Source organism: Callionymus lyra, chromosome 18, assembly GCF_982586985.1.
Source record: "Callionymus lyra chromosome 18, fCalLyr1.hap1.1, whole genome shotgun sequence".
Classification (NCBI taxonomy): domain Eukaryota; kingdom Metazoa; phylum Chordata; class Actinopteri; order Syngnathiformes; family Callionymidae; genus Callionymus; species Callionymus lyra.
Genome location: NC_141835.1, coordinates 2,627,190 through 2,649,055, shown reverse-complemented (window position 1 = coordinate 2,649,055; position 21,866 = coordinate 2,627,190). Strand labels below are relative to the sequence as shown.

Below are 21,866 nucleotides of genomic sequence, written 5' to 3'. Positions count from 1 at the left end.
AAGTAGAGTCTGGAAATGAGGGATTTGAACCCAGACTTCTGAAGACGACCTCTTTTTTTTTCAACAGAAATTCTGGCAAAAGCTCAAACCAAAGTATATTTTAATCATAGCTTTTCCTTGATTGACTGACGCTCCTTCTGAACTGTACAAAAAGAATGATTTTGATCTTTAAAAAGACTCTTGGTGTTGCTTGTTTACGTTGAAGGATAAACATGTAAACAAACACGTCTCCGTAAATATAGACAAGAAGAAAATGTTCTTGTTTTCCTCCGTCGGGTTTGTGGCTATTTTTATGTGTGGAATCTGGACGGCTGTACTTTCCTGTTGATCCACACGTCCAGTCCGGGCGCCGTGACCTCGCGACACGTGAAGCACCTCCTGGACCAGAAGTCGCCGTTCTGAGGGAGAAAACCTCCGCTTTTCAAATCGTCTATTTCTGGGAGGTTTGTTTGTCCTTGTGGCTATTTATTTTCACCGCATGCTTACTCGGGACTTTTGGTCAACTTCAAAGATGAGAAAAAACATTTCAGGAGCTCAGACAAACCCTCGAGGACATCCATAGGAGGGGGATTATCTCAGGGTAGGTCTTACTTCAGAGGCGCCGCCCAAGAACTGACCAGCAGAACGGCATCATGGGCCTTCCATCAGAAGCTTGTGTTGCACTTTGTTCAGTATTTTAAATGTACGTCAAGGGTGCAGTGACATCAGTTCTTCTCTTAAAGATCATTTTATGACACAAACATTTGATTGACACGTGTCTCAGGATGTTGAGATAAAAACCCTCATTAAACTGAAAGATAAGTTCCGCCCGCGTCATAAATCTCGACCCATCATGTAATTATCGAGTCGCTACAATTTAACAAATCAAAAGTTCAATACAATCAATCAATACAAATATAGTTTATTAGTGTGAAGACTGTTCTTTATATTTGCACTTTGTTCTTGGTCATGTTTTTATGAAACTGTCGTCTGCTGTTAACTGGAAACCCAATTTCCCTCTGGAGATCTCCAGAGGGATCAATAAAGTCTATCTAATCTAAGAACTGTCTCTGCTGATGCTTCTTTTCAAACTAAAAACATAGTAATCAGTTGGCGAACCCAGCGCCCTCTATGGGTCGCGATGGACCGGATGTCTTACAGGCTGCATTGAAACTAGTTGCTGTCTTCTTTCTGGTCCCAGGTCTTTATTAAGGGCTTATTTACCTCAAGTCTTTGTGTTGGAGTCGAGGGACCAGAAAGGTCTTCCTGATGAAGTGACAAATGATAAACCTTCGAGGACATCCATGGTGGGGGGGGATTATCTCAGGGTAGGTCTTACTTCAGAGGCGCCGCCCAAGAACTGACCAGCAGAACGGCATCATGGGCCTTCCATCAGAAGCTTGTGTTGCACTTTGTTCAGTATTTTAAATGTACGTCAAGGGTGCAGTGACATCAGTTCTTCTCTTAAAGATCATTTTATGACACAAACATTTGATTGACACGTGTCTCAGGATGTTGAGATAAAAACCCTCATTAAACCGAAAGATAAGTTCCGCTTGCGTCATAAATCTCGACCCATCATGTAATTATCGAGTCGCTACAATTTAACAAATCAAAAGTTCAATACAATCAATCAATACAAATATAGTTTATTAGTCTGAAGACTGTTCTTTATATTTGCACTTTGTCATCCCTTGCAATGTTTTCTTTATATTTGAACTTTGTCATCCCTTGCAGTGTGTTCTTTATATTTGCACTTTGTTCTTGGTCTTTTTTTTTTATAAAACTGTCGTCTGCTGTTAACTGGAAACCCAATTTCCCTCGAGGGATCAATAAAGTCTATCTAATCTAAGAACTGTCTCTGCCGATGCTTCTTTTCAAACTAAAAACATAGTAATCAGTTGGCGAACCCAGCGCCCTCTATGGGTCGCGATGGACCGGATGTCTTACAGGCTGCATTGAAACTAGTTGCTGTCTTCTTTCTGGTCCCAGGTCTTTATTTAGGGCTCATTTACCTCAAGTCTTTGTGTTGGAGTCGAGGGACCAGAAAGGTCTTCCTGATGAAGTGACAAATGATAAACCTTCGAGGACATCCATAGGAGGGGGATTATCTCAGGGTAGGTCTTACTTCAGAGGCGCCGCCCAAGAACTGACCGGCAGAACGGCATCATGGGCCTTCCATCAGAAGCTTGTGTTGCACTTTGTTCAGTATTTTAAATGTACGTCAAGGGTGCAGTGACATCAGTTCTTCTCTTAAAGATCATTTTATGACACAAACATTTGATTGACACGTGTCTCAGGATGTTGAGATAAAAACCCTCATTAAACCGAAAGATAAGTTCCGCCCGCGTCATAAATCTCGACCCATTTTTCGATGCAATTATCGAGTCGCTAGCATTAAACAAATCAAAAGTTCCTACTTTTGCTCTTTTTTTTTTCTACAAGCTGGTCATTGAGTCGTATTCGTGGATGTATGTCCGAGTGTCTCGTGTGCAGCTGCTTCCTTGTTGACTGTTTATTTCCAGCGAATACACAGCGTTCTGTGGAGACTCTGGTCGTCGGGACGCTTCGAGTCTACGGCGGCGAGGGATGGACGTATTCCCACCGGTCATCAGGTCGACCGCGGGTGGTTTTCCGTGCGGAGCGCCACCGTCTGATTGACAAATATAGACCCCTGAGTGTCCTCCAGAACTTCACAGCGTCTCAGACGCAGAGAAATGCACTGTTTGCTCTTTTCTCTTTTTAAAAGCAGTTATTTTTGTGATGTCTTTTCCCAGCGCGTCTGAATGTAATCCTTGTTGGGGAGAGACTCAGTCTGACGACTGATGACCAGTGTTGGAACATCACAGCTGGACACTTCTAGTGACCTTTTTAACAAGTACTCGCTGCATTACTAGAGAAACCACTCCCTCAAAATATCAATGGATCCAGACGTTAATCCAGAATTAAACCCAAATATTGCCGTTTTTTTTCTTTGTTCCCGTATCAACTCAATCAATTCCATTTATTCGTTTTTTAATGTTTTTTCTCGTTGAAAGACGGTGAAAAAGGAAGAAATATAATCTGATCGGTTGAAAACAATCGTCAATATTCAGACTGAGAGACAAATGTGTCCAGATGTGTTTGTTGAAATTGAATCTAAAACTCAAGAACATGATTAAATCACTTTTATCTTGTTTATAAATGTCACGGTTGCTTCTCGTCTTTGTCTATTACTTTTGTGTTAAATGTGAAATTATTGGAGATTCAGAAGAAATCCAGGAACTGGTTTGATTGTTATATTTTTCGTTGATTTACTGTCGATCTCATAATATCGACGAATAATACTCGTGAGATTTATAAGAAAAAGAAAATCCAGTCTTAACATCCTTGAGTTAGAGGTCAGAGGAAAAATATAAAATTGTTCAGTAGGAAATATTTTATAAATTTTGTGCTGATTCTCATTATTCATTAGTAGTTCAACACTCAAAATATCATATAAAATACATGTTTTGACTTTATTGATATATTTTAATTTGTGTTACTTGTAACAATACTTAAACTCTTTGACTTAAATTAAAATAAAATGCTCTGAACATGTAAAATGAAAGTAAAATGATTTGTTTTCATGTTTAAAATACGACCAAGAATTTTTTTTACTTGTTGTTTTTAAAGTTATTAAGAAAAATGTCCCAATAGTTTGACGTCTGTGTTCCATAGTTAATGTAAACATGAGCAGCAGGAGCCTCTGAACAGAGCCAGGAATCTTTAGGATGAACAGGGTCTGTAGGTTCTGACTTGTGGTCCTTCAAACTGATCTAGAATGTTGAGGCTATGAAGCTGGTCTGCAGCCCTCGTGCATCAGCGCCCCCTGCAGGCCACGCGTGAACTGATACTCTGAGAAGTCTCTCTGACACACTGGACACAGTCTCAGTTCGTCGACCCTGAAGTGAAGCTTCGACGTCTCCATCTGAGAAGAAACCAAACGGATTCAGAGCCGGAAGAACGTGTTGGATGAGCAGGACTCACCCAGGTGGTCTTGTGCCTCAAGATCTCCGCCCGGGCCAGAGCCCTCTGCACCTCCGTCGTCCTCCTCTGGTGGAGAACTTCCCTCAGAGATCCCACCAGGAAACGGGAGACCAGCTGCACGGACCAGGACCCGGGCAGGAGGTCCACGACCCTTTCAGGAGGGAAGGACCGCCGGTTCCTGTCGAGTAGATCCACCGCAGAAGAAGCGAAGCCGTCTGAGGTCACGTAGAGCCGGAGCAGGTCCAGGAGCAGACGAGTCCGGACCTCCTCGCTCTGGTCCAGGCCGGCCCTGCGGCAGTAGAACTCTGCGACCCGGGGGTCCCTGGTCTCCTCGAGGAGCATCTGCAGGGCTTCAGAGTGTCGACCCGTCCGGCCCAGAAGAATCGCCTTCTCCAGGTGCAGCGGTGTTTCCTTCACCTGCTCTGAAACATGCATGGACAGCTCTTAAGATCTTTCTTAAGATCACTCTTAAGATCCCACTGAAACATGGAAGAAGACCAAAATAATGAGTCATGACCGGGATCTTCTCGGGTGTCAAAGGTTGACGAGGGTGTCCATTATAACAGTCATATTTACTCGAGGGCCACAAGTATGGATGATATATAAATAAATAAATAACGTTTTTTTGAAAGCAACACGCAGCCAACAAGTTTCAACAACTGTACTTGTCATGTTAATATAGTATGAAGATGCTAGTGTTTAAGCTAAGCTAACTAGCATTGATGTCAACAACTGTACTTGTCATGTTAATATAGTATAAAGATGCTAATGTTGAAGCTAAGCTAGCTAGCATCCATGTCAACAACTAAACTTGTCATGTTGATATAGTGTAAATATGCTAATGTTGAAGCTAAGCTAGCTAGCATCCATGTCAACAACTAAACTTGTCATGTTGATATAGTGTAAATATGCTAGTGTGAAGCTATGCTAGCTAGCATTGATGTCAACAACAAAACTGTTTATGTTAATATAGTATAAATATGCTAGTGTGAAGCTAAGCTAGCTAGCATTGATGTCAACAACCATACTTGTCATGTTGATATAGTATAAATATGCTAGTGTGAAGCTATGCTAGCTAGCATTTATGTCAACAACTATACTGTTCATGTTGATTTAGTATAAAGATGCTAATGTTGAAGCTAAGCTAGCTAGCATCCATGTCAACAACTAAACTTGTCATGTTGATATAGTGTAAATATGCTAGTGTGAAGCTATGCTAGCTAGCATTGATGTCAACAACAAAACTGTTTATGTTAATATAGTATAAATATGCTAGTGTGAAGCTAAGCTAGCTAGCATTGATGTCAACAACCATACTTGTCATGTTGATATAGTATAAATATGCTAGTGTGAAGCTATGCTAGCTAGCATTTATGTCAACAACTATACTTGTCATGTTGATATAGTATAAATATGCTAGTGTGAAGCTATGCTAGCTAGCATTGATGTCAACAAATGTACGTGTCACGTTGATATAGTATAAAGATGCTAGTGTGAAGCTATGCTAGCTAGCATTGATGTCAACAAATGTACGTGTCACGTTGATATAGTATAAATATGCTAGTGTGAAGCTATGCTAGCTAGCATTTATGTCAACCACTATACTTGTCACGTTGATATAGTATAAAGATGCTAGTGTGAAGCTATGCTAGCTAGCATTGATGTCAACAAATGTACGTGTCACGTTGATATAGTATAAAGATGCTAGTGTGAAGCTATGCTAGCTAGCATTGATGTCAACAAATGTACGTGTCACGTTGATATAGTATAAATATGCTAGTGTGAAGCTATGCTAGCTAGCATTTATGTCAACCACTATACTTGTCACGTTGATATAGTATAAAGATGCTAGTGTGAAGCTATGCTAGCTAGCATTGATGTCAACAAATGTACGTGTCACGTTGATATAGTATAAAGATGCTAGTGTGAAGCTATGCTAGCTAGCATTGATGTCAACAAATGTACGTGTCACGTTGATATAGTATAAAGATGCTAGTGTGAAGCTATGCTAGCTAGCATTGATGTCAACAAATGTACGTGTCACGTTGATATAGTATAAAGATGCTATGGGCTGTATAAATAAAGTTGTGTTTTTGAAAGCAACACGTATGGATCGCACATTTGCCAGATCCTGTTCTACACAACATGGTGAATGGAGATGTATTGATGGTCTCAGAATCCAAGCAGTTGGACTCTAGTCATCAACCAAACACTAGTCTCTGGCGCAACATGACGACTTCCTGTTAACTACGTGCGTACAATCGGGGTCGACCAACAACGGGCAACACTTGAGTCCACGTACCATAGACGGTGTCAGTGCAGTAGAACTTGGAGTTCCAGAGAAAGCGCTGCAGCTTGTCTCTGGTCCCTGCCGGAGCCAGATCCTCCTGCAGGGCCCGGCTAACATAAGCCAGAGCCAGGCGACTATGATGCGCCTCCTCCTGGGGGCACTCCAGTCAATTCAATCACCGAAATGGACGCTTCAGTTTTCAAGACGCTCACCTCGCTCCTCAAGTCCTCCGTCAACCACTCCAGATAGAGGACCAGGGCCCGCGGGTGCTTCTCCAGGAGTCCCACCACCTCTCCCGACTCCAGCTGGACCCCGGGTGGACGCTTGGTGAAGATCTGTACGCCGACCTGATCCAGAGACAGTTGAGTTGGACTAGAACGGAGATGCAAGCGTGCAAAACAGTTGTTGGTGCAATTCTGCCCTCTGCAGTCCAGTTCAAGGCCAGACCTGAGGGAGGTTCTGCTCCTGGGTCACAGTCGTCCTCTGGCCTGATGTGACCTCATTTAGATCACGGTCGTTGGTTTGTGGATTATAACATTTTTTACCTTGAGTCATTAAAATGACCCGTTTTACTAGAATAATCCTCTCCCTGAGATGGTTTTAACTCAGTCAGACCCTTAAGCTCCTTATCTTTAGTTTATTCCTTTTTTGTCTTGTCTGTGATCAGAATAAACTCTTTTCACGATAAAAAAAACAGGTTTTAATGGTTGCTTTGCATTCAACAATCAGAAAATACCTTTTTATATTCATAATATTAACATGTATTATGTTGTAATTAATCTGTATAAACATTCATCAAAAAAATCACATGTGAATCTTTTAATCACATGTCAAGCTCAAAGTCGCCAGATGTTTGTTCCACATTAAAGTAGGTAAACGTGCACTAGTGTGTAAGCTAAGCTAGCTAGCATCCATGTCAACAACTATACTTGTCATGTTGTTGTAGCTTAAAGATGCTAGTGTGTAAGCTAAGCTAACTAGCATTGCTGTCAACAACTATACTTGTCATGTTGTTGTAGCTTAAAGATGCTAGTGTGTAAGCTAAGCTAACTAGCATTGATGTCAACAACTATACTTGTCATGGTGATGTAGCTTAAAGATGCTAGTGTGTAAGCTAAGCTAGCTAGCATTGATGTAAACAACTATACTTGCCATGTTGTTGTAGCTTAAAGATGCTAGTGTGTAAGCTAAGCTAACTAGCATTGCTGTCAACAACTATACTTGTCATGTTGTTGTAGCTTAAAGATGCTAGTCTGTATGCTAAGGTAGCTAGCATTGATGTCAACAACTATACTTGCCATAGTGATGTAGCTTAAAGATGCTAGTGTGTAAGCTAAGCTAGCTAGCATCCATGTCAACCACTATACTTGTCATGGTGATGTAGCTTAAAGATGCTAGTGTGTAAGCTAAGCTAACTAGCATTGATGTCAACAACTATACTTGTCATGGTGATGTAGCTTAAAAATGCTAGTGTGTAAGCTAAGCTAACTAGCATTGATGTCAACAACTATACTTGTCATGGTGATGTAGCTTAAAGATGCTAGTGTGTAAGCTAAGCTAGCTAGCATCAATGTCAACCACTATACTTGTCATGTTGATGTAGCTTAAATATGCTAGACTGTAAGCTAAGCTAGCTAGCATTGATGTCAACAACTATACTTGTCATGTTTAAATAGTATAAAGATGCTAGTGTGAAGCTATGCTAGTTAGCATTGATGTCAACAAGTGTATGTGTCATGTTGATATAGTATAAAGATGCTAGTCGGTTTGTGTGTGTGTGTGTGTGTGTGTGTGTGTGTGTGTGTGTGTGTGTGTGTGTGTGTGTGTGTGTGTGTGTGTGTGTGTGAGCCTCTGTTGTCATAAGATTTTGGCCCCTTGTATGATTGACACTCGCGTTTGTTTGTTTGCTAACATTCTTGAACATTTGAATTTCTTCAGGGTTACATCCTGGTCTCTGTTGAGGATCCAGTCGGCGAACGTCCACACAGTGTCTCTGTCCGTCGTCACGGTGACCGTCTGTACGATGTGTCCGAACACGTCGGAGGAGCTGGAGTCTGTGAGGTCACCGTCGGCGACCTTCATCCAGATCTGCACGAGACACGTGTCAATCAAAGGTGTTGATCAGAGGATGGAAGTGAGTGACGTCGAACCTTCAGAGCGTCTCTGTGTCGCCCGTGGCTCAGATGTAAGAGTCCTAACGCACAGTATCTTTAAAAGATGACCACATTAAAGATCTCACAGTGTTGAAGGACACCAGAGCAGTGGTCAGAACCTGTCGTGCTCCTCCAGCACTGGTCCACACAGGTCCAGGCTGCAGCAGTTTAGAGATGAAAGAAGCTCCTGCACTTTCTCAGAGTCTCCCTGTTCCACGTACAGCCTCAAGAGGGCGCTGTCCACCTCCACACGGCACTGCAGGGCCGTCCCTCTGGCTGTGGAGAGAAAGTCTCCCAGGAAGACCAAGTACCGTCCAAGTGTGTTCCCGTCTTCTCTCCAGCGCGCCTGGAGGTCCCTGCACTTGTTGTCGCCGTGGACCGCCTGGAAGTCCGGGCCCAGCACGGCCCTGAGGTCGGGGAAGAGGTGCAGGATTTCTCGGGGGTCCAGCTCGCCCCGACTGCCCTCCATTAGATCATGAGTATTGATTTGAGATTGTGTTTCCGTCAGAAGTTCTCTCACGTGAAGAGATCTTTGGCCTCGCTGAAGCTCTCCTGGTGCAGGTGGAGGAAGCCGAGCAGACACGCCAGAGACTTCCACACTTCCTGTCGGGGAACAGTAACAGAATCATGATTATTGATCAAAAATACCTCATTTATTTATGTTTTCAAACCAAAATATGTCCAAACATCAGCTTTAAAAGCTGCTGGACTCACTGTATCCTCTCGTCCTCAGTTATCGTTCTTCCTTTAGCTGTGGAGGATGTAACGTGTAGTACTGTCCGGGGGAAAAGGAAGCGGAATCCTGACATTCTTTCTTGATTATTGATCAAAAATACCTCATTTATTTATCGGACATAAACAGTTGTTGTCGCACAAAATGGGATAAACAGAATTTTCCCTCTTTTAGTGATAATAAAAATGACTGAATACATTTATTTGTGTAAAAAATCTCCTGTTGTATCAATTGTTACAAGGAACAAAAACTGACAAACGCACACGTGGTCTGTTAAAACGTACGAAATTGCAGCTACAGTTGTCTGACACAAGGGGGAGCCAGAAACGAGATCAATAATGTTACTTATTACTGCTTTAAAATCGGATCAGAAAACGTTTATTGACAATAATTAAAAAACAACAAAGGATTTATTTTGTGTTTTTTTTTTTTGGATTCAACGAATAGAATGAACGAAATGTTATACAATAATATATAATGAGATGAATTTAAAAAAAGTAAATTATTCATACCATAGAATTTGCTTATCAAAAGTTACATTTTTAAAAGACCAGATTAAATATTACATTACAATAAAATCATTTTTACAAAAAAGTAGGGGTGTTAGAAAATATTAATACAGCAAAATGTATTATTCTTCACAATACTACACAATACTGTATCGATATTTGTAAACACTATACAAATTATCACGGTATTTGTTCGTTTTTGTGTTTCTATCAAACATCGAGCCTCTAGATGGCAGCAGTCGTTACGTCCTCCAGAGCTAAAGGAAGAATGATGACTGAGGACGAGAGGATACAGTGAGTCCAGCAGCTTTTAAAGCTGATGTTTGGACATATTTTGGTTTGAAAACAAATGAAAGCAGTTATGACTTCGTCAAGAGTCATGTGGTCTGTAAATACTACAACACCAGAGTCAAGTACTGGACAATACTACACATATATACTTGTTACTACACTATCACAACACCAGAGTCAAGTACTGGACAATACTACACATATATACTTGTTACTACACTATCACAACACCAGAGTCAAGTACTGGACAATACTACACATATATACTTGTTACTACACTATCACAACACCAGAGTCAAGTACTGGACAATACTACACATATATACTTGTTACTACACTATCACAACACCAGAGTCAAGTACTGGACAATACTACACATATATACTTGTTACTACACTATCACAACACCAGAGTCAAGTACTGGACAAAACTACACATATATACTTGTTACTACACTATCACAACACCAGCGTCAAGTACTGGACAATACTACACATATATACTTGTTACTACACTATCACAACACCAGAGTCAAGTACTGGACAATACTACACATATATACTTGTTACTACACTATCACAACACCAGAGTCAAGTACTGGACAATACTACACATATATACTTGTTACTACACTATCACAACACCAGAGTCAAGTACTGGACAGTACTACACATATATACTTGTTACTACACTATCACAACACCAGAGTCAAGTACTGGACAATACTCCACATATATTCTTGTTACTACACTATCACAACACCAGAGTCAAGTACTGGACAATACTACACATATATTCTTGTTACTACACTATCACAACACCAGAGTCAAGTAGTGGACAATACTACACATATATACTTGTTACTACACTATCACAACACCAGAGTCAAGTACTGGACAATACTACACATATATACTTGTTACTACACTATCACAACACCATAGTCAAGTACTGGACAATACTCCACATATATTCTTGTTACTACACTATCACAACACCAGAGTCAAGTACTGGACAATACTACACATATATACTTGTTACTACACTATCACAACACCAGAGTCAAGTACTGGACAATACTACACATATATACTTGTTACTACACTATCACAACACCAGAGTATATAAATCCCAGATTCATCACAGACATGTGTGTCATTTAAAGTCACCTGTTGTGTATCGACAGGATCATGAAGTGAGTCCAGAAGCTTCAGAGCTTCTTCTGCTCGCTCGTCCCTCACCAGAGTCTGGATCTGATCCTCCAGAGGAACCTGATGCAGCAGAAGAATCTTTCTGTCTGTAGACACTAGCACAGCGTCTGAGAGGAGAGTCATGGTGTTGAGATGATGAGAGAAATGCATCATGGGTATTGAATTATATGTTTTTATAATTATATATGTTTTAAACAACAACAAACTACATGGTTTATAGGGTTTGACAACAAAAAATATTACACACACAGACACTTCACACTGACAATTTACACCATTTTACACAGACAACTACACACATACATAGAAACACAATTTATACACACAAAACACTGACACGTTTACACACTTTACAGACACACACATAAAAATACAAAGACACAACATTTCAAAACACACAGACTTTACAGACGAACAAGAAAACACCAATACACACACAACGACACACATACACACTTTAAACACACACTTAAATACACAGAAACACACAGGTGCTGTCTTTGTTCCTGGATCAGAGCGACATCCATGAGAAGGTTCAGTCTGGCTTCAGTAAACATCTACGGAGACAGTCTTACTGAAGGTGTCCAGTGACATCATGATGTTCTGGTTCTGTTGGATCTGTCGTCACACAGTTGAACCAGATCCTGCTGAGAAGACTGAGGGATGAAGGTCTGGGTCTGTGTTAGAATGGTTCTCATCTTACCTTTCTGGGCGCAGTTTTAGTGTATCTGTCAATCAAATGAGGTCTGAATCATCTGTTGTGTGGAGTCCCTCAAGGTTCTGTTCTGGGTCCTTTATTGTTTTTGCTGTACTTGATTCCCCTCGGTAAAATCATTCAGAGATTTCCAGATGTTTCTTATCACATTTTTGCTGATGACATCCAGCTCTACTGCTCTTTTGATCCAACTGAGCCCCAGAGGCTGAACTTAGTCAATTGTTTGCTAGAAATCAAACAATGAGTGAAAACACTTTACAGCTAAATGTGGACAAAACTGAAACTCTGGTGATTGTTGATGATAAGATTCCAGGGTTGAGTCAGTACTTGAGTGACTTAAGTCAGTCTGTCAAACTGAGCCTGAGAAACCTGGGTGTTGTATTTGATAAAGACATGTCTCTTGTTCAACACTGAAGAAAACTGACCAGAAACTGTTTCCTTCAACTGAGAAAAATCTCTAAACTTAGGAAAATGTTGTCGGAACATGATCTGGATCTTATAATCCATGCGTTTGTTTCTTCTCGTCTGGACTATTGTAACAGTTTGTTTTCATGTCTAAACAAGAAGGATCTTTTCGCCTGCAGTTCATACTAAACTCTGCAGCCAGAATTCTGAGCCGCTCTAGTAGAAGAACTCACATTTCTCCTTCAAACTCTTCACTGGCCGCTCTAGTAGAAGAACTCACATTTCTCCTTCAAACTCTTCACTGGCCGCTCTAGTAGAAGAACTCACATTTCTCCCTCAAACTCTTCACTGGCCGCTCTAGTAGAAGAACTCACATTTCTCCTTCAAACTCTTCACTGGCTGCTCTAGTAGAAGAACTCACATTTCTCCTTCAAACTCTTCACTGTCTGCTCTAGTAGAAGAACTCACATTTCTCCTTCAAACTCTTCACTGGCTGCTCTAGTAGAAGAACTCACATTTCTCCTTCAAACTCTTCACTGGCCGCTCTAGTAGAAGAACTCACATTTCTCCTTCAAACTCTTCACTGGCCGCTCTAGTAGAAGAACTCACATTTCTCCTTCAAACTCTTCACTGGCTGCCAGTTTCTTTCAGGATCATTTTAAAATCCTGGTTCTTACTTTCAGATCTATTCATGGTCAGACCTTCCATCAGTGATCTGATCCAGACTTACACCTTACAAATGACTTACATAAATACACAGACATACACAAAGATACACACAGACACACTATACAGGCTTCAAGAGAAGTTTATCTAATAAAGAGTTTGTGTTTTGAATGTTGTGGATTCTTGCCTGTTGTTGACGACAGACTCGTGGCTCCGAGACTCAGACTCTGCTTGTGCTGCTGGTCCAACAGGCTGTAGACCGTCAGGGTCGAAGGTCGGAGGGCGACCACGTACGGGAAACTGACCCTCGCGTCCAGCACGTCCTCGGACCACCTCAGTGGAGGTCTGTGGCAGACGCCCGTCGTCATGACGAACACGCCTGAGGGACCAGAGCTGGAGGAGTGACCTCAGGGTTCAAGCTAACGCTAATATATATTACAGTACACACTAATACACACGTAATTACTTTTGTTACTTTAATAGTACACACTAATACACACGTAATGACTTTTGTTACTTTAATAGTACACACTAATACACACGTAATTACTTTTGTTACTTTAATAGTACACACTAATACACACGTAATTACTTTTGTTACTTTAATAGTACACACTAATACACACGTAATTACTTTTGTTACTTTAATAGTACACACTAATACACACGTAATGACTTTTGTTACTTTAATAGTACACACTAATACACACGTAATTACTTTTGTTACTTTAATAGTACACACTAATACACACGTAATTACTTTTGTTACTTTAATATTACACACTAATATACACATAATGACTTTTGTTACTTTTATAGTACACACCTATATACATGTAATTACTTTTTTTTACTTTTATAGTACACACTAAAATACATGTAATAACTTTTGTTACTTTAATAGTACAAACTAATATACATGTAATTACTTTAGTTACTTTAATAGTACACACTAATATACACGTAATTACTTTTGTTACTTTTATAGTACACACTAATATACATGTAATTACTTTTTTTTACTTTTATAGTACCACACTAAAATACATGTAATAACTTTTGTTACTTTAATAGTACACACTAATATACATGTAATTACTTTTTTTACTTTTATAGTACACACTAAAATACATGTAATTACTTTTTTTTACTTTTATAGTACACACTAATATACATGTAATTACTTTTTTTTACTTTTATAGTACACACTAAAATACATGTAATTACTTTTTTTACTTTTATAGTACACACTAAAATACATGTAATTACTTTTTTTTACTTTTATAGTACACACTAAAATACATGTAATAACTTTTGTTACTTTAATAGTACACACTAATATACACATAATGACTTTTGTTACTTTAATAGTACACACTAATACACACGTAATTACTTTCGTTACTTTAATAGTACACACTAAAATAAATGTAATAACTTTTGTTACTTTAATAGTACAAACTAATATACACATAATGACTTTTGTTACTTTTATAGTACACACTAAAATACATGTAATAACTTTTGTTACTTTAATAGTACAAACTAATATACATGTAATTACTTTAGTTACTTTAATAGTACACACTAATATACATGTAATAACTTTTGTTACTTTAATAGTACAAACTAATATACATGTAATTACTTTAGTTACTTTAATAGTACACACTAATATACACGTAATTACTTTTGTTACTTTTATAGTACACACTAATATACATGTAATTACTTTTTTTTACTTTTATAGTACCACACTAAAATACATGTAATAACTTTTGTTACTTTAATAGTACACACTAATATACATGTAATTACTTTTTTTACTTTTATAGTACACACTAAAATACATGTAATTACTTTTTTTTACTTTTATAGTACACACTAATATACATGTAATTACTTTTTTTTACTTTTATAGTACACACTAAAATACATGTAATTACTTTTTTACTTTTATAGTACACACTAAAATACATGTAATTACTTTTTTTTACTTTTATAGTACACACTAAAATACATGTAATAACTTTTGTTACTTTTATAGTACACACTAATATACATGTAATTACTTTTTTTACTTTTATAGTACACACTAAAATACATGTAATAACTTTTGTTACTTTAATAGTACACACTAATATACATGTAATTACTACTATCATGTACATTGTATTACCTCTTGTCATCTTTACAAATGTCATACAAATCCTTCTTATTTGATGTTTTTTCTCGGGTCAACTTGACGAAAACCTCATAAAAGACTCAAGACTGGTTCCTCACCCAGAGACCCGGGTCCGTGGATCAGGAACTCTCCTCCTCCACCCGAGGCCACCACGACGCTCTGTCTGACGTCATGAGTGAAAAGCTCCAGGACGGTCCCGGTGTCGGCGTCACAGAGCAGGTACTGGTCCCGGGTCGCCACGCACACGCTAGAACCCTGCACCGCCAGAGCCAGAACCTCCTGCCTCAGCGGGACCTCCCTCACGACCTCCCAGCGGTCCGGGGTCACGGCGTGGATCCGCACCAGCTTCCTGCGGCTCGTGACCAGGAGCGCGTCGCTGGAGGCGAACGAGGAGACCTGCTGGATCTTCTGCAGGGTCGGGACCGGGTCCAGGGAGAACCTGTGGAGGGCGGACAGGCTTCGGTCCGACAGAACCAGCAGGTGACCCCACAGGACTTGAAGCTGGAGGATCGGAGCGTTGGACAGTTTTCTCGCTCGTCCTTCTTGGGCTTCTCTGCGACCCCGGAGAACGAGGTGCTGAACGGAACCGTCTCCGGTCCCGAAGTAAAGGTCCTGATCGCAGCAGTCCAGGCAGCAGATCCTGGATCTTCCTCCCGGAGACTCTTTCCTCTCGTAGACCAGGGTTTGCTCAAAGGCTCGGAAAGACATTCTGTCATGAACCGAGGGTTTGAAACGTCAAAAACACAAAAAGCTGAAGCTGTAAAAAACTCAGTTCCTGCCTCGAGGAGGATCTCTGAGGTCATGTGACTCCGACAGGAAGTCCTTGTCAGCGTTTCTTTGAGGTCGTTGTGAAACTTTACTGAACAAATGAAACGTTTGTTCGAGATGAAGTTTAAACACTTGTTTGCTTTATTGTTGACTTGAAGTTACAAGATGTTGAAAGAAACACAACATTTATTCCTGCAAACAATTTATATTTAAAACATTCTTAAAGTGGCAAATACAATACGACAAGCCCCGACGGGATCTTAGCATCATATGCTATGCTATGCTATGCTATGCTATGCTAAGTACTGTTGTGATAAACTCATTCTGTTATTCTGTTGCTGTGTCAGTTAAGAATCTAAATATCTAAACATTCAGACAAAATAAAACTTTCTGATGTCAGTCAATTTCCATTTAGCCTACTTAGCTTGTAGCATGCTAACGAAAAAAATGCTACTAAACTAAATTCTCTGTAAAGATGCAATTTTGAGTTAATTTACTACCTAAATGGTCAAAACAAATGGTCAAATATTCGTTTATTATCCATTATTTAATTGTATTTATTGTATATATTCAATTGAAGAGTGAACGTCAAATGTCACTCCATATTTGACTTCTTGTTTTGTGTCTTTAATTAACAAAACAAAAAAAATACGTGCATGTGTCCAACTTGGAAAAGTAGATAAGATCATTTTGGCGAATCTTGCAACACAATGTTTATAGTAAAGCTGTTCAACTATATAAATATATATTATCTTAAACACACGAGAATCTTAATGAATGGATTTTGATCCAACACTTTTTTTTTTTTTAAGGAGGATGAAAACAGTGTAAACAATTTATTGCTCTTTTTGGAACGAGTTAAGAAGTTATAGTTGACTTTATTAATGTTCGTTTAGTTACAGTTTGTGTCGGATTTTATTTCATAACAAATGTTACAAATTAAAATTAATTTAATTTAAATGTTGATCCAAGTTTTTCAAATAAATATATATATATATTTAATCGTCGTATTTGGGGGCTTTTACATATACACTGTTTCTTTGAGTTGACAATCAATTTGATTTATTTTCACTTTTTGTTTGATTGACAGCCTCTGTTAAAGTGATAGTTCAGCCAATATTCACTTATTTTCGTGGTAATCTGTTCTTTTTAGAGTTTTAGACAAATATAAACAAGTATTTTCTTTAGGTTATACAACGAGTGTCTTTAAAAACTGCTCGTCTAAGACGATTCTTTTGAATAAATGGCTCCAGTTTCTTAGAAGCATTCGGTTGAATGTGTTTTTAAACAATGAGTTTACTATCATTTCTATCATGTTTTCATCCTGGTGAATAAATACTCGTGTCTTCGGTGCAGATGTCGCTTCGACACCGTCGTAGTGTCTTGAGTGAGTGAAAGTTCTGACTCTGAAATGTTGCTGCTTCACTTCTCGCGGCCGCAGTCGGTGCAGACGATGTCGTCGCGCTGCGTCAGGAAGCCTCGACCCACCAGCGACACCGAGCACCTCATGCAGTTGAAGCACTCGCTGTGCCACTGGCGCTCCTCGAAGGACACGTACTTGGCTCCGGCCAGACCTGTGGACGACAACAGGTCTGAGACTTCAGGCTCGCAGGAGGATCACGCTGGACTCACTGGTGATGGCTTTGGTGCAGCCCACGCACTTCTTGGCGTAGAGGTTGCTGAAGCACTCCAGGCAGTACGGGTAGTCCTCGCGGGAGGTGAAGCGCTGGCCGGACAGTTGCTTCCTGCAGCCGATGCACAGGAAGCACTCGCGGTGCCACGGCTTCTCCTGGTACGTCACGCCGCCCGAGCTGATGGCCTGACCACGACAACACGTGTTGAAGCCACATCTCACCCAACGTTCAAACCTCGTGTTCCATTCTTTTCAGAGTCACCTCTTCGTCTTAGAGACAAACATTTTTGTTCATTTTAATGTAGTGACTAGAGATCAGTTATCTTCGTCTTCGTCCGAAAAGACACTTAAAAACCTCCAAATACTGATCGTCTGTAACGTAAGAAGTACTCGGAGTAAACATTGCGAGCACATACGGTCACTTTCTACACTGGAAGCACTTTCTATATTTACCCAGAGTACTTCCTGTTTATGTGGCTTGATACTGTTTAAACGTCGGCCACAAATGAGCGTAAAATATAAAATATTAAAGTTCACCTAATGTGCTGATTTAAGTGTTTCTTAAATTGTTCTAGGACCTCTATTATACTCTATTATACTCTATACTACTCTATTATACTCTATTATACTCTATTATACTCTATAATACTCTATAATACTCTATAATACTCTATAATACTCTATACTACTCTATACTACTCTATTATATTCTATAATACTCTATAATACTCTATACTACTCTATGATACTCTATTATACTCTATTATACTCTATTATACTCTATTATACTCTATTATACTCTATACTACTCTATGGTACTCTATTATACTGTATTATATTCTATTATACTCTATAATACTCTATACTACTCTATGACACTCTATTATACTCTATTATACTCTATTATACTCTATTATATTCTATACTACTCTATGATACTCAATTATACTCTATTATATTCTATTATACTCTATTATACTCTATAACACTCTATACTACTCTATTATACTCATCAGTTTCTTTTTGCACAAAACTCTCATTTAATAAAGAGATTTACATCAGAAAATACACTTAAGCTCCGCCCACTTAAAAATGCGCCGTTTCAGCTGAGACTTAAAGCTCGTCCGAGCAGCCACGCCCACTCTGCTCTGATTGGTCACAAAAACACGAGTTGCATTCAAGGACTCGCGTAAATTTCAAATTCACCCCTGAAACTCCCGTTTTGTACATTGCAAACGAATAATAAAAATAAGATTTGCTGCTTAATGTACACGTTACAAAAACACCTAAAGGCAGAAGTAACTCTCACCATGTTTACATAAATATTTAGTTTATTTACATGTAGGTTCTTAACTGATTTAGGGCTTCTAGGGGAGGAAACCTGCACCAGAGTGATGTCACCATGTTTAATTTAAACCGTGATCACGTTTGGTGAGGTTTCAGAACTTTATTAAGTAATAACTTCAAAACGGATCAACGTCATGATGAATGAACTACTGCATGTTGAAGACTTTAACATGTACAACATGTGAATAAGAGAGTTTTCACATTAAATGCCCTTTAAATATAACAATTCATGTGTAGCTTCAATATAAGTTTGCAGTTTGATGGTGTTTGGATGTTTTTAAGAGTCTTTTTGGACAACTGAGCTCCAGTCGCTACACTAAAATGAACAAACATTGTTGTAAACGGGAACTTGAGGCGCGTGACTTCGCCCGCCGTACCTTCTTACAGGCGCAGCACTGGTAGGCGAACTGCTTCTCGAAGCAGGACACGCAGAAGTAACCGGCATCTTTCGGGATAAAGGACTTGGTTCCGATTGGCTGCTGGCAGCGGCTGCAGAGGAAACAGGTCTCATGCCAGCTGTTCCCCTTGTATTCCATTTTACGAGAACCTGGCGCAGGAGACAAAAAGCTGCTTAGTGAGCATATGGTAGCTTCTCTGCGCACAGAACCGCTGCCGCTGAAAATAGAACGTTTTCATCTCTAATCTTGGAGAGACGTGGCCGAGAGTCTCTCGATCGTGACATCACGACCCGACGAGCGACGGCTGCACCTGTTCTGAATCACAATCGAGAGAACACTTTATTTATAGCCACAGAGACCAGACTTCGGGGCCGTCGGGAGATACTTTGCACTCTTGAGTCAAGACCAGCAACAACTTAACACTTGAACCTGAAACTCTGGGGATTTGAACCAGTGACCTCCGAGGGACCACAGCTTCTCCTGAAGGAAAACATTAACATTGTGGTAAAAGAAAGTTGATGTTTTTCTAAACTCCATCCAACAACGAGGACATTTTTCGGGGATTTTAAGATGTCGTTTTTGTTGGATCACCATCTGGATCCAAGTGTCTTTTGAAGTAACTCTCCGTGGTGCGGATTGAGTTGTTCTTCCAAACTTCCCGATCACTACTATCACCAAAACAATTTGATATTTTTGTTCTATTCATATCCGGCTACTGTTTACCTTGAAAATCTTTGATTAAATTCAGAGTTAAAGGCGAGAAATGACGGTGAACGAACGGCTGGTGAGCGAGAGACGGTTCTGGGGCTGAAGGCTCAGCCGTGGAGCTCCTTCAACAGACGACATGAACCTCTAGTGTGTAGTTGTCGGGAGTTGTTGTGTAGCTGACAAACGAGCGACGACACACCGTCTTACCTGGCATGACGGTCTTCTTGCAGGTGAAGCACTTGGATGAGTAGTCGTTGGCGTAGCACTCGTTGCAGAGCAGCAGCTCGTCCTTGGCGGCGAAGGCCTTCTCCACCAGCGAGCGACTGCACTTGTGGCACTTGAAGCACTGCTCATGCCAGTGGCGCTCCTTGTACGAGAGGTCCTGTTGGCGGAGACGTTTGAATCCTTTCATTCGAGGATCGACCGCTTCCCTACCTTGCTGTCGCAGCTGATCGGCGCAGAGCAGCCGTCGCAGGCGTGAGAGAAGAGGTTCTCGTAGCACTTGGTGCAGTACTGCGTGTCCTCCTTCATGATGTACTTCTTCCCCAGCAGGGAGTCCTTGCAGTAGTGACAGTCGAAGCGTTCCTTGCTGGACATGGTCGGAGGATCTTCTGCTCTTGGAGTTGTCGAAGAGAGACGAGCAAGTCTGAGGTTGCAGAGGTTCTGGTGCTGGGAGAGAGGGATGGCACAGGGATGGGTGCGAGGCTGGGATTAGGGGTATCAACTGGTGGGTGGATCTTCTATAAATACCGGTCTTCCTATTAGCGGTAATCTCTGAGGAATGGAATCGCTGCTCCACGTCAATCTGCACCTTCGTGGGACGGCGTTTGTGACGCCGAGGAGAAGCTGAAAGTACGACTTCTAAACAAATAAAGTTCGACGGACTCGTTTGGACGCCGGCCTAGTTCTCGAGTCCGTCTGGACTGCGGTTGTTGTGGTCAGTTATTTGGACGCGTCTGTTGCTCGTCGTCTTTTGTTGCACACGAGCTGCAGATGGATTATGGGACGAAGGCGCCAGCAGCTCTGGGCTTGGCAGGTCCTGGACCTTACATACCGCCGGAGCACTTAGAGGGTCCCGAGCGCCTCGGCTGTACATCTGAAGTACCAAACATGTCCAGGTGCTGGTCCGGAAGATTGACAGCTTGATGAGGTTGACGACGAGGTATTTTAAACGAAGCTAAACGTCGTTCGCTAACACGACGCTAGCTTCCCCCGGCGGTGATTGACGTTCGCCTAATTGTGTTTGATTCGTGGAACATGTGCTCGGATCGTTTTCCCAACAGGATCCAGGGGCGGCGTGTTTTTTTAAAAATAGCCTGAGAAGACCATCGACCCGGCCCACTGTCTAATCCCTGGTACACACACTCGCACACACACACACACTCACACACTCGCACACAGAAGGTCAGTGGCAGGGATGTGGTCGGGGTGAACTCTTCTTCCCCTCACTGGTCTCTCAACATTCTCTCCAGTTCTTCTCCTTGTAGAGCAGAAGATTACATAAGTCAGATGTCTTCCATTTTTGGATCTGGAACAAACCACAGAGCAGTGATCGATGTCTATTTACGGCCTGGAGTTGAACGTAGGATACGAAGGTAAGTACAAAACACATGTTGTGTTGTAAACTGTCATCGTTTAGTTCTTCCCACTCTTGATAAACATAGTGTCGGCCATGTTGGGAAGATGTCGTTTAGAAATATATGAGGATTATTGTTGACGAAGAACACGAAGAGTTTTTATTGACCCTTTAAGTAAAACTGTATTAGGAGCACAAACGGTTTTTAAACATTCAAGATTTATGGCAACTATTTAAGTCATATTGTCACCAGATTAAAAGTCATAACACTGGGACTTTAAAAGTCGTAAT

General features: G+C 40.5%; 2 protein-coding genes across 3 annotated transcripts; both read right to left on the bottom strand.

Annotated features, from left to right (window-relative positions):
• Nucleotides 1–1,671: 1,671 nt before the first annotated feature.
• LOC148060057 (transforming growth factor-beta receptor-associated protein 1) lies at nucleotides 1,672–15,919 on the bottom strand. Of its 2 annotated transcripts, XM_087779496.1 has the most exons (11): nucleotides 15,244–15,919; nucleotides 13,148–13,339; nucleotides 11,133–11,281; nucleotides 8,951–9,033; nucleotides 8,550–8,888; nucleotides 8,428–8,485; nucleotides 8,222–8,365; nucleotides 6,490–6,624; nucleotides 6,290–6,428; nucleotides 3,988–4,409; nucleotides 1,672–3,928 (listed from the first exon to the last, which is right to left on the bottom strand). In XM_087779496.1, the coding sequence occupies exons 1-11, from the start codon at nucleotides 15,851–15,853 to the stop codon at nucleotides 3,791–3,793; spliced, it is 2,409 nt and encodes an 802-aa protein (XP_087635622.1). In that variant the 5' UTR covers nucleotides 15,854–15,919; the 3' UTR covers nucleotides 1,672–3,790. The 2 variants fall into 2 exon arrangements, with proteins under 2 accessions (XP_087635622.1, XP_087635623.1); XM_087779497.1 differs by lacking the exon at nucleotides 1,672–3,928 and having other exon boundaries at nucleotides 4,189–4,404.
• Nucleotides 15,920–16,031: 112 nt separating this feature from the next.
• On the bottom strand, nucleotides 16,032–20,726 carry LOC148060056 (four and a half LIM domains protein 2-like). The gene is made up of 5 exons (XM_087779498.1): nucleotides 20,435–20,726; nucleotides 20,207–20,381; nucleotides 19,271–19,440; nucleotides 17,546–17,732; nucleotides 16,032–17,487 (listed from the first exon to the last, which is right to left on the bottom strand). The coding sequence occupies exons 1-5, from the start codon at nucleotides 20,594–20,596 to the stop codon at nucleotides 17,336–17,338; spliced, it is 846 nt and encodes a 281-aa protein (XP_087635624.1). The 5' UTR covers nucleotides 20,597–20,726; the 3' UTR covers nucleotides 16,032–17,335.
• Nucleotides 20,727–21,866: the final 1,140 nt, after the last annotated feature.